Source organism: Mobula birostris, chromosome 2, assembly GCF_030028105.1.
Source record: "Mobula birostris isolate sMobBir1 chromosome 2, sMobBir1.hap1, whole genome shotgun sequence".
Lineage (NCBI taxonomy): Eukaryota > Metazoa > Chordata > Chondrichthyes > Myliobatiformes > Myliobatidae > Mobula > Mobula birostris.
Window position 1 is genome coordinate 90,964,034 of NC_092371.1, and position 12,044 is coordinate 90,976,077.

Below are 12,044 nucleotides of genomic sequence, written 5' to 3' on the forward strand. Positions count from 1 at the left end.
ACAAGCTACAAGCCCAAGGTATTACAGGAGGCAAAGTGTGGGAATAAAGGGAGCCTTTTCTGGCTGGCTGCCGGTGATGTGGTGTTCCACAGGGGTCTGTGTTGGGACTGTTTCTTCTTACGTTATGTGTCAATGACTTGGATGGTGGAATTTACGGCTTTGTTGCAAAGTTTGCAGATGATACATGGATTGGTGGAGGGACAGGTAGTTTTGAGGAAGTAGAGAGGCTACAGAAGGACTTAGATTAGTAGAATGGGCAAAGAAATGGCAGATGAACTATAGTGTCAAAGTATATGGTCATGCACTTTGGTAGAAAAAATAAAATGTAAGACTATTTTCTACATGGAGAGAAAATTCAAAAATCTGAGGCACAAAGGGACTTGGGAGTCCTTGTGCAGGATTCTGTAAAGTGTAATTTGTAGGTTGACTGGGTGGTGAGGAAGGCAAATATGATGTTAGTATTCATTTCCAAAAGACTAGAATATAACAGCAAGGATGCAGTGTTAAGACTTTATAAAGCACTGGTGAGGCCTCACTTGGCATATTGTGAGCAGGTTTGGGCCCCTTCCCTTAGAAAGGCTGTGCTGACGTTAGAGAAGGTTCAAAGGAGGTTTACGAAAATGATTCCAGGATTGAACGGCTTGTCATATGTAAAACGTTTGGATGGATCTGGGCCTGTATTCACTGGGATTCAGAAGAATGAGGGTGACCCAATTAAAACCTATTGAATGTTGAAAGGCCTTGAGAGAACGGATGTTGTGAGGATGTTTCATATGTGAGGGAGTCTAGGACCAAAGGACACAGCCTGAAAATAGAGGGGCATCCTTTTAGAATATAGGTGAGGAATTTCTTCAGCCAGAGAGTGGTGAATTTGTGGAATTCTTTGCCACAGGTGGAAGTGGAGGCCAAGTCTTTACGTATATTTAAGGCAGAGGTTTCTTTACGTATATTTAAGGCAGAGGTTGACAGATTCTTCATTGGTCAGGGCATGAAGGGATATGGAGGTGGGGGGAGGCAGTAATTGGGGCTGATCCATTTATGATGAAATGGCAGAACAGACTTGATGGGCCAAGCGACCTAATTATGTTCCTATCTCTTGTGATCTAAGTCAGGATTGATCAGGTCGCCAGAGCCGTGAGACGACAGTGCTAACCACTTGGAAGAACGTTGTCCTTTTGAATTGAAGAAAATATCCTGGGATTGAAAATTGAATTTGAGTGCTGAGAACAAAGTTCCAGACACAGCAAACTTTGAAATTGTGGTGCCAAAGTGAGATCATGTTTCCAGACTCACCTCTGAAAGTGGTTGAAAAGGAGCATAAGGAAAACAATGTTCTCCTAACACAAAGACACAACATTCTAAAGCAAAATACACAGACCTTTTTAACTCCAAGGATATCTTCTATTAGCGTAGCCGTTTGCAAAAATGTCTTCTTATTTGTCATGAGCGTGAAGAGAAACAGCACAAACTCATTCCGTTCTGAGAGACGTTTAGTCACTCCATCAGTCTGAAAATAAGACAGGATGCTGCTTTATCAGCCTTGAACACTGCCCTGCAACGTCACATTTTCCAGAATAAATATTGACAATGGCTGAATCTCTCATGTCTATGTTATTTGGAGTTCCCAAACCATCTTGGGTTCTTTTCAAACTCTAATTTCTTCACTTCTCCCCAAATCTGTTTCACATTACATCAGATATCTAGTATCCTAGTAACCCACTTTAATCTCAAATATTTGATAAGAAACCTTGACACGGTGGAATATGTGCTACAAGGAACAAATACCTAACTTATTTACACTTCATTGTTTTCACTGCACTTCACTAAAGTGCCATGCAAACGCACATACTTATCACTTCAAGTTAATGCTCCTTAAAAGCCAGATCAGAACTCGTTTTTGCTCTTCTCCCCACTAAAAAGTATAATAGCTTCAACAAACATGCTTCCCAATTTGAGCTTGGTGATGGCGTTTCTACTTCTGAATCAGGGAATGGTTTAAGTTCTAGAGTGCCACGCAGAAATTCCCATCTGGCCGACTGTGTTGTGTTGAAGGGATACTGCAATGACGAGAGCTGTCATTTTTCAGATGCAAGACTACATTGGAGCCCCATTTGTATCTTCAGATATTATTATTAGTTATCAACAGACGGCTTGATTATTGCACAAACTGGCAACTGCACTTTAAGATTTCACACATCCAACAGAACACTGGTAGTTCAAAAGGCAAAAAAAAATTGACTAAAACATTACTAGTAACACCTAGTTACTAGTAAATTGAGTGAATTATCACCGCAAAGAATGAAAAGGTGAGTGAAGGTGAAGTGAACTCGAGGGATGACAATGCTGGTATGTAGCAGAATTGATGCAGATGGAGTGAGCCATTTGGAGAGGAGAAGCCTTTCATTCTGTTCCGAATAGTTTACAAGGTGCAGGATAGATATGTCCCCCATAAGAAGTTGTTCTCAAGTAGCAGGGATAGGCAATCATGGCTGACAAGCGAAGTTAAGGACTGCATAAAAGCCAAGGAAAGGGCAGATAAAGTAACAAAAGTGTGTGGTATGTTGGATGATTGGGAAGTTTTTAAAATCCAACAAAAGGCAACTAAAAAAGCTGAGGGGGGAAAAGATGAAATAATAGGGCAAACTAGCTGATAATATAAAACAGGATACTAAATTCTTGTTCAGTTATATAGAAGAATAAAAACGAGGTGAGAGCACTGGAAAATGATGCTGGTGAGGTAGTAATGGGGGACAAGAAATAATATATGAACTTAGTAAGTCTTTACTGTGGAAGACACGAGTCTTTTCAGTTATATGAAGAGTAAAAGGGAGGTGAGAGTTCATATTGGACCACTGGAAAATGATACTGGTGAGAGTAATAGGGGACAAAGAAAGAGCAGATGAACTTAATGGGTACTTTGCATCAGTCTTCACTGTGGAAGACACTGGCGTATGCCAGATGTCTGTGATTGTTGCAGCAGGGGTGAGGGCCATTGCTATTGCAAAGGAAAAAATGCTAGGCAAACTCAAAGGTCTTAAGGTGGATAAGTCACCTGGACTAGATGGACTACATCCCAGAGTCCTGAGGGAGGTTGCTGAAGAGATAATGGATGCATTGGTCATGATCTTTCAAGAATCACTTGATTCTGGCATGGTCCCAGAGGACTGGAAGATTGCAAATGTCACTCCACTCTTTTAGAAGGGAGGAAGGCAAAATAATGGAAATTATAGGCCAGTTAGCCTAAGCTCAGTGGTTGGGAAAGTTTTGGAGTCTATTATTAAGGATGAGGTTTCAGGGTACTTGGAGATTAATGATAAAATAAGTCAAATTAGCATGGTTTCTGCAAAGGGAAATCTTGCCCGACAAATCTGTTTTTCGATGAATTCTTCAAGGAATAACAAGCAGGGTGGACAAAGGAGAGGCAGCAGATGTCATTTACTTCAATTTTCAGAAGGCATTTGAGAAGGTGCCTCACATGAGGCTGCTTAACAAGATAAAATCCTATGGTGTTACAGGAAATATACTGTCATAGATAGAGGAATAGCTGATAATCAGCAGGCAGCGAGTGGGAATAAAAGGAACATTTTCTGGTTGGCTGCCAGTGACTAGTGGTGGTCCTCAGGTATTGGGACCACTACTTTTCATATTGTTTGTCAATGACTTAGATGGTGGAATTGATGGCTCTGTGACATAGTTTGCAGATGATATGAAGATAAGCAGAGATGTAGGTAGTGCTGAGGAAGCAATGTGATTGTAGCAGGACTTAGACAAATTCAAAGAATGGGAAAAAAAGTGGCACTTAGAATACAGTGTTTGGGAAATGAATGATAATGCATTTTGGTAAAAGGGACAACAGTGCAGACTGTTATCTAAATGGGGAGAAAATTCAAACAACAGAGGTGCAGAGGGTCTTAAGGAATCCCTCTTAAACTCCAAGAAGTTTAATTTACAGGTTGAGTCCGTGGTAAAGAAGCCAAGTACAATGCAGGCATTTATTTCAAGGGGAACAGAATATAAAAACAAAGAGGTAATACTGAAACTAGTCAGGCCACACTTGGGGTATTGTCAACAGTTTTGGGCTCCTTATCTTAGAAAGGATCTGTTGTCATTGGAGAGAGTCCAGGGGAGGTTCACGAGGATGATTCTGAAATGAAGGGAGTCAACATATGAGGAGCGTCTGGCAGTTTTGGGCCTGTACTCACTGGAATTTAGAAGAATGTGTAGGGATCTCATTGAAACTTACCGAATGTTGAAAGGACTAGATAGGGTGGATGTGGAAAGGATATTTCCTATGGTGGGGATATCTAGAACGAGAGGGCACAGCCTCAAAATTGAGGGCGACCTTTTAGAACAGGAGTAAGGAAGAATATTTTTAGTCCAAGTGTGGGGAATCTGTGGAATGCTCTGCCACAGACTGCGGTGGAGGCCAATCCGTGGGTATTTTTAAAGACGTTCATAGATTACTGGTTGGTTGGAGCATCAAAGGATATGGTGAGAGGGCAGGTGTATGGGTTGAATGGGATCTGGGATCAGCCATGATGGACTCAATGGTCTGAATGTGCAAATTCTGCTCCTGTGTCTTATGGTTAAGTCAAGGTAGAGGAGTCCCAGTGCTCATACAACTGGCCTGGGGGTGAGGTTGGATCCCATTTTGTGACGAAGGAGCTTGGGGTTGATATCTTGTTAGCTTTTGTACTGTGTGAGGGGGGTTTGGGGGTTGAAATTCAGTTAGTTTTTGTACAGTGTGAGTGAGGTTTGGGGGTCATTTATGATTAGTTTTTGTGCGGTGTGAGGGGGGTTTGGGGGTTGAAATTCAGTTAGTTTTTGTACAGTGTGAGTGAGGTTTGGGGGTCATTTATGATTAGCTTTTGTACTGTGTGAGGGGGGTTTGGGGGTTGAAATTCAGTTAGTTTTTGTACAGTGTGAGTGAGGTTTGGGGGTCATTTATGATTAGTTTTTGTGCGGTGTGAGGAGGGGTTGGGGGTCATGTACAGTTAGTTTCTGTGCGCTGTGATGGGAGGTTTGGGGGTCATTTACGATTAGTTTTTGTGTGGTGTGCGGGGGGTTTGGGTGTTCTGTTACCAAGTGCTGTCAGTAGGAAATGAGAGGAAGTCTTAAAGAGAGAATATAGGTAATAAGGTAGAAAGCTGAAAAGAAGGACTCCAGGTTCGTCATATCCGGCTCGTGCCTGTGCCACGAGGCAGTGAGATTTAGATTAGGATGTCTTTGCAGGTGAATTTTTGCAATGTTTCAGATTTCTGGATCATTGGGATATCTTCCGGAGTAGGTATGACCTGTACAAAAAGAATGAGTACACCTGAACCCAATAATGTTGTGGGCAGGTTTTTTTTTTTTTTTTTTTTAAGAGCTATTGGGGAGGCTTACATTAATCTGGCAGCGTGATTGGAACTAGAGTGAGAGCGGAGGATGGGGCAGTTGGTTGACAAGATGCAGTGTGTAGTGAGACTGTGAGGAAGGACACAGAGGATAGTGCAAAATTGCAGTCAGTGGGAGGAGTTGAAGCATAATTGGGTTAAAATCAAAATGGGTGATGAATACAAGACTGAAGATGTTACATTTGAATGCTCACAGTATACAAAATACGGTTGATGACCTTGTGGTACAGTTGGAGATTGCCAGTCATTTTGAGGCTTCAGTTGTCCAAAGCTTCAGTCAGAGAAGTAAAACAAGGCTGTAGGTAGAGTTTTTTTTCCCCTCACCCACAGTTTATTGTTCTTCCTTCTTTATAGTTACTCAGTTAGGAATCGTAGAGATGCCAGGCAGAATAGCTGAATGCTCCTCTTGCAGGATGTGGGAAGGCAGGGAGACCTCCAGTGTCCCTGTTGACTACAACTGCAAGAAGTGCATCCAACTTCAGCTTCTAACAATCGGCGTTGCAGCTGGAAATGGATGAACTCTGGATCATTCGGGAGCCTGAAGGGCTGATAGATGGGACATATAGAGGTAAGTACCGCCAAGTTGCAGGACAAAGGGAACTGGCTGACAATCAGGAAGGGAAAAGGGGTTAAAGAGCCAGTGCAGAGTAGCCCTATGGCCATCCTCCTCAATGACAGGAGTATCACTGTTGAGGGGGAGGGGGTGGTGACCTAGCAAAAGAAAGTCACAACGGTGAAGTCTCTGGCACTGAGACTCAGAAGGGAAGGGTGTGGGAAGAAGAGGTGAGCTGTGGTGATAGGGAATCCGTTTGTTAGAGGAGCAGAAAGGAAACAGTAGGGATATTTAAATCATCCTTAGCGACAGGTGTGGTGCCGGAGGATTGGAGATTAGCAAATGTTGTTCCACTGTTTAAGAAAGGCAGTAAAAATAACCCACAAAATTGTAGTTCAGTGAATCTGACATCAGTAGTGGGAAAGTTATTGGAAGGCATTCTAAGGAATGAAATATATAAACATTTGGATAGACAGGTACTGTTTAACGATAGTCAGCATGGCTATACATGTGGTAGTTCATGTCTAACCAAACTTAGAGGTTTTTGAGACAGTTACCAGGAAAACTGATGAAGGCTTGGCAGTTGATGTTGTCCACATGGACTTTTGTAAAGCTTTTGTCGTGGGAGGTTGGTCAAGAAGGTTCAGTCGCTCGGCATACAAGATGAGGCAGGAAACTGACACTGGCTTTGTGAGAGAAGCCAGAGTGGTAGCAGATGGCTGTCTTTCTGTCTGAGACCTGTGTCTGGTGAAGCGCCACAGAGATCAGTGCTGTGTCCATTGTTTGTCATCTATATCAGTGATCTGGATGATAGCATGGTTAACTGGATCAGCAAATTTGCCGATGACACCAAGATTAGGGGTGTAGTGGACAGTAAGGAAAGCTATCATGGCTTGCAGCTGGATCTGGACCAGCTGCAAACATGGGTGAAAAAATGTCGGAAATGTCGGCTGGAATTTAATGCAGCCAAGTGTGAGGTCTTGCACTTCGACAGGACCAACCAGATTAGGACCTTACACAGTGAATGGTAGGGCACTGAGGAGTGCAGCAGAACACTGGGATGTGGGAATACAGGTCCTTTAAGATTCAGAGAACATTTATTATCAAAACATGTACTGCCTAAATTAAAGAAACTTGAGATTTATCTTACTGTTGACCTTTGGCTTGTTAGGTAAAGTGAAGCAGTAATAGACAGGAGCTACAGGGAAATAGTCACCTCAAAGCTACAGGAGGAGACAAATAAATGAGTTATCGTCAGGAAAGGTAAGGGAGAACATCAGACAGTGGAGAGCACCTCTGTGGCCGTCCCCCTCAACAATAACTACTCCATATTGAGTGCCGTTGGGTTGGATGATCTATCTGGAGGAAGCAACAGTGGTCGTGCCAGTGGCCCTCAGAAGGGAAGGGAAGTGAAGATGACAGCAGCAGTAACAGGGGACTCCATAGTCAGAGGGGCAGATAGGCGATTCTGTGGATGAAAAAAGGAAACACAAATGGTAGTTTGCCTCCCAGGTGACAGGGTCCATGTTGTTTCTAAATGCGTCCACAATATCCTGAAATGAGAGGGTGAGCAACCAGAAATTGTGGTACAATATTGGTACCAACGACGTAGGTAGAAAAAGGGAGGAGGTCCTGAAAAAAAGAATACAGGGAAGGAAGCAGAGAAGCAGGATTTCAAGGATAGTAATCTCCAGATTGCTGACTGTGCCACATGACAGTGAGGATAGGAATAAAATGAGGTGGCAGGTACAAACGTCTGTAAATGCAAAGCTGGAAGAATTGGAGCAAGGGGCAGGGATTTAGATTGTTGGATAATCAGGACCTCTTTTTGGGGTATGTGTAATCTGTACAAAAGAGACAGGCCGTTCTTAAATCCAAGGGGGACCAATGTTCTTGCGGGACAGGTTCACTGGAGCTGTTTAAACTAATATGGCAGAATGATGGAAAGCAGTATGATAGAGCTGAGGATGAGCCAGCAGGTTTACTAGTAGATGGGTGCAACATGAATACAAGGAAGGGCAAACCAATGATTGGGTACAAATGCAGAAGGAATAGTTAAATTGTATCACAGAGGCAAAATTCAAAAGGATGAAGAATGCAGGACTGAAGGTGCTGTATTTAAATCCACGTAGCACTCAAAATAAGGCGGACAAACTCGTGGCTCAATTACATATTGGTCAGTATGACTTTGTGGGCATCACTGAGTCGTGGCTGAAAGGAGGCCACAGTTGAGAGCTTAACATCAAAGGATGCACTTTGTATTGAAAAAACAGGTAGGAAGGCATAGACGGTGGTGTGGCTCTGTTGGTAAGAGATGGAATTATGTCTTTAGATAGAGGTGACATAGGGGCAGAGAATGTAGAATCTTTGTGGGTGGAGTTAAGAAACTGCAAGGTGAAAAATCATTATGGGAATCATATATAGACTTTCAAATAGTAGCCAAGATGTGGGGTGAGATGTGGGGTTGAGATTGCAAAGGGAGCTGATAAGGGCATGTAATGTCACAGATGTAATGAGAGACTTCAATATGCAAGGGGATTGGGAAAATTGGGATGGATTACATGAGAGGGAATTTATTGGATGACTTTTGAGCTAGCTTTTTACTGCAGCTTGTGTCTGAGCCTAGTTGGGGAAATCTTAGATTGGGGAGTTGTGCAATAACCCAGATCTTATTAGGGAGTGTAATGTAAAGGAACACTTGGGAGGAAGTAATCATAATATGATTAAATTCGTACTGCAATTTGAAAGGGAGAAGCATAAGTCACATGTATCAGTATCGCAATGGAATAAAAGGAATTACAGAGGCAGGAGAGAGCAGCTTGCCCAGGTGAATTGGAGGATACTGGTAGGGATTACAGTAGAGCAGAGATGGCTGAAGTTTCTTGGAATAGCTCACAAGGCACAGGATAGACACGTCCCATAGAAGTTATTCTCAAATGGCGCAGCTGGGCAACCATGGCTGATAAGGGAAATTTAAGGACTGCGTTAAAGCTAAAGAAAGGGCATATAAGGTAGCAAAAGTGAGTGGGAAGTTAGATGATTGTGAAGCTTTTAAAATCAAAAGGCAACTAAAAAATCTAAGAGAAAAGATTAAATATGAGGGCAAACTAGCCAAAATATAAAGCAGGATACCAAAAGTTTTTCAGTTATATAAAGAGTAAAAGGGAGGTGAGAGTTGATACTGGACCACTGGAAAATGATGCTGGTGAGGTAGAAATGGGGAGGAGAGACAAATCAATGGGTACTTTGAATCTATCTTAACTGTGGAAGACACCAGCAGTGTGCCAAAGGTCTATGAGTGTCAGGGAGCAGGAGTGAGTGCCATTGCTATCACAAAGGAAAAATTGAGAAGCAAACTGAAAGGTCTTATGGTGGATAAATCATTTGGACCAGATGGACTACATCCCAGAGTCCTGAGAGAAGTTGCTGAAGAGATAGCAGATGCATTGGTCACAATCTTTCAAGACTCACTTGATCCTGGCATGGTCCCAGAGGACTGGAAGATTGCAAATGTCACTCCACTCTAAGAATGGAGAAGGCAAAAGTAAGGAAATTGTAGACCAGTTTGCCCAACCTCAGTGGTTGGGAAAGTGTTGGAGTCTATTACTAAGGATGAGATTTCAGGGTACTTGGAGACTAATGATAAAATAAGTCAAAGTCAGCATTGTTTCTGTCAAGGGAAATCTTGCCTGACAAATCTGTTCGACTTCTTTGAAGTAGTAACAAGTAGGGTGGACAAAGGAGAGGCAGTGGATGTCATTGACTTAGATTTTCAGAGGGCATTTGATAAGGTGCGAAACACGAGGAAAGATACTCGCATGGATAATGGAATGGCTGACAGGCAGAAGGCAGCAAATGGGAATAAAACAGGCCTTTTTTGGTTGGCTGCTGGTGACGAGCGGTGTTCCTCAGGGATCAGTATAGGGACTGCTACTTTTCATATTGTTTGTCTATGATTTGGATAATGGAATTGATGAGTTTGTTGCAAAGCTTGTGGATAATATGAAGATGGGTAGGTGGTGCAGAGAAAGCAATGCGATTGCAGCAGGAATTCTTTGAAGGAGTAACAAGCAGGATAGACAAAGGAAAATCTGTTCATGTTGTGTACTTGGATTTTCAGAAGGCCTTTGACAAGGTGCCACACATGAGGGACCTAATTAAAGAACGGAAATAAAGAGTGGGAATAAAGGGAGCCTTTTCTGGCTGGCTGCTGGTGACTAGTGGTGTTCCACTGTATAGAGACCGAATCTTTTACAATTATATGTCAATGAATTGGAAGATGGAATTGATGGCTTTGTTGCAAAGTTTGGAGACAATAGGAAGATAGGTAGAGGGGCAGGTAATGTTGAGGAAGCAAGGGGGATGCAAAAGGACTTAGATTACGAGAACGATCAAAGAAGTGGCAGATGGATTATAGTGTACAGAAGCATATGGTCATGCACTTTGTTAATTGGAATAAAGGGCATAAACTATTTTCTCAACGGGGAAAATTCAAAATCCAATGGTGCAAAGGTCCTTGGGATTCCTTGTGTATGATTCCCTAAAGGTCAACTTGCTGATTGAATCAGTGGTAAGGAAGGCAAATGCAATATTAGCATTCATTTCATGAGGACTAGAAAAGAATCATAGAATCAGAGTACAACACAGAAACAGACCCTTTGGCCCATCTAGTCCATATAAAAGCAAGGATGTGATGCTGAGGCTTTATAAGAGTTTGGTCAGATTGCACTTGGAGTAGGTTTGGTTCCCTTATCTAAAAAAAAAAATGCACTGGCATTAGGAAGTGTCTAGAGAAGATTCATGAGAACGATTTGGGGAATGAAAATGTTAACATATGAATAAATGGCTTGGACCTGTACTTGCTGGGGTTCAGAAGAATGACAGTGGATCTCTTTGAAACCTATCGAACACTGAAAGCTCTAGATAGAGTGATTGTGGAGAAGATGTTTCCTATAGTGGGGGAGTTCAGGACCAGAGGGCACAGTCTAAGAGTAGAGGGACGTCCATTTAGAACAGAAATGAAGATGAATTTCTTCAGCTAGAGGGTAGTGAATCTATGGGATTCATTGCCACAGAGGGCTGCAAGGGCCAAGTCATCATGTATATTTAAAGCAGAGGTTGATAGGTTCCTGATCTGTCTTGGCATCAAAGGTAATAGGGAGGAGGCAGGAGAATGGGGTTAAGAGCGATAATAAATCAGCCATGATGGCAAGTCAGAGCAGACTCGATGAGCTGAATGGCCTAATTCTTCATTTATGTCTTACAGTCTTGCCTACGTGAGAAAGTCTGCAGATGCTAGAAATTCAAAGCAACACACACAAAACGCTGGGGGAGCTCAGTAGGTCAAGCAGCGTCTGTGGAAAAGAACATGGTTGCTGCCTGTCCTGAGGTCTAGGTCATGGAAATGAATTCAGTAGAAAAAATTGATACTACATTAGAGAAAATAATTTGACAACATGGAAATTGTAAGGGAATTTAGATGATACTATTACTCTTCACACATGCATCTACAGACTTAATAGGCCCCAAAGGTTTCTATTGCTTTTCTTTTGAAAATTCCAATTACGCCACTCTTTCTACCTTCCATAAGATATTGGAGCGGAATAAGGCCATTCAACCCATCAAGTCTGCTTCACCATCCAATCATGGCTGTTTTTCCCACAAGCACATTGCCCTGCCTTCTCTCCGTACACCTTAACCAATCCAGATCTGCCTTAAATACATCAAATGACTTGGTCTCCACCATCTTCTGGCTGAAGAAATTGCTCCTCACAGTTTTAAAGGAACATCTCTTTATTCTGACTCTATGCCCTCAGATCCTAGACCAGGGGTTCCCAACCTTATTAATGCGATGGACACCTACTATTAACTGAGGGGTCCATGGAACACAGGTTGGGAACCCCTATCCTAGACTCTCCTACTAATGTAAACATTCTCTTCACATCCACTCTATCCAGACCTTTCAGTATAAGGAAGGCTTCAATGACACCACCTCATCTTTCAGAAATCCATTTGAGTACAGGCCCAGAAGCATCAAATGCTCTTCATACGTTTAGCCTTTCATTCTTGAGATTAGTCTTGAGAACCACCTCCGA

At 42.4% G+C, this 12,044-nt stretch overlaps 1 protein-coding gene across 2 annotated transcripts in view; it reads right to left on the reverse strand.

Annotated features, from left to right (window-relative positions):
• LOC140188532 (short transient receptor potential channel 4-associated protein-like) overlaps positions 1-12,044 on the reverse strand; it is a 171,991-nt gene that overhangs the window by 56,869 nt on the left and 103,078 nt on the right. For both annotated transcript variants that reach the window (XR_011883320.1, XM_072244905.1), the window contains exon 6: positions 1,379-1,507. Coding sequence is in view for 1 of the 2 variants with exons in the window: in XM_072244905.1 (XP_072101006.1) it covers positions 1,379-1,507 (129 nt within the window). In the remaining variant the exon portion in view is untranslated. The remainder of the gene's footprint in view (positions 1-1,378; positions 1,508-12,044) is intronic.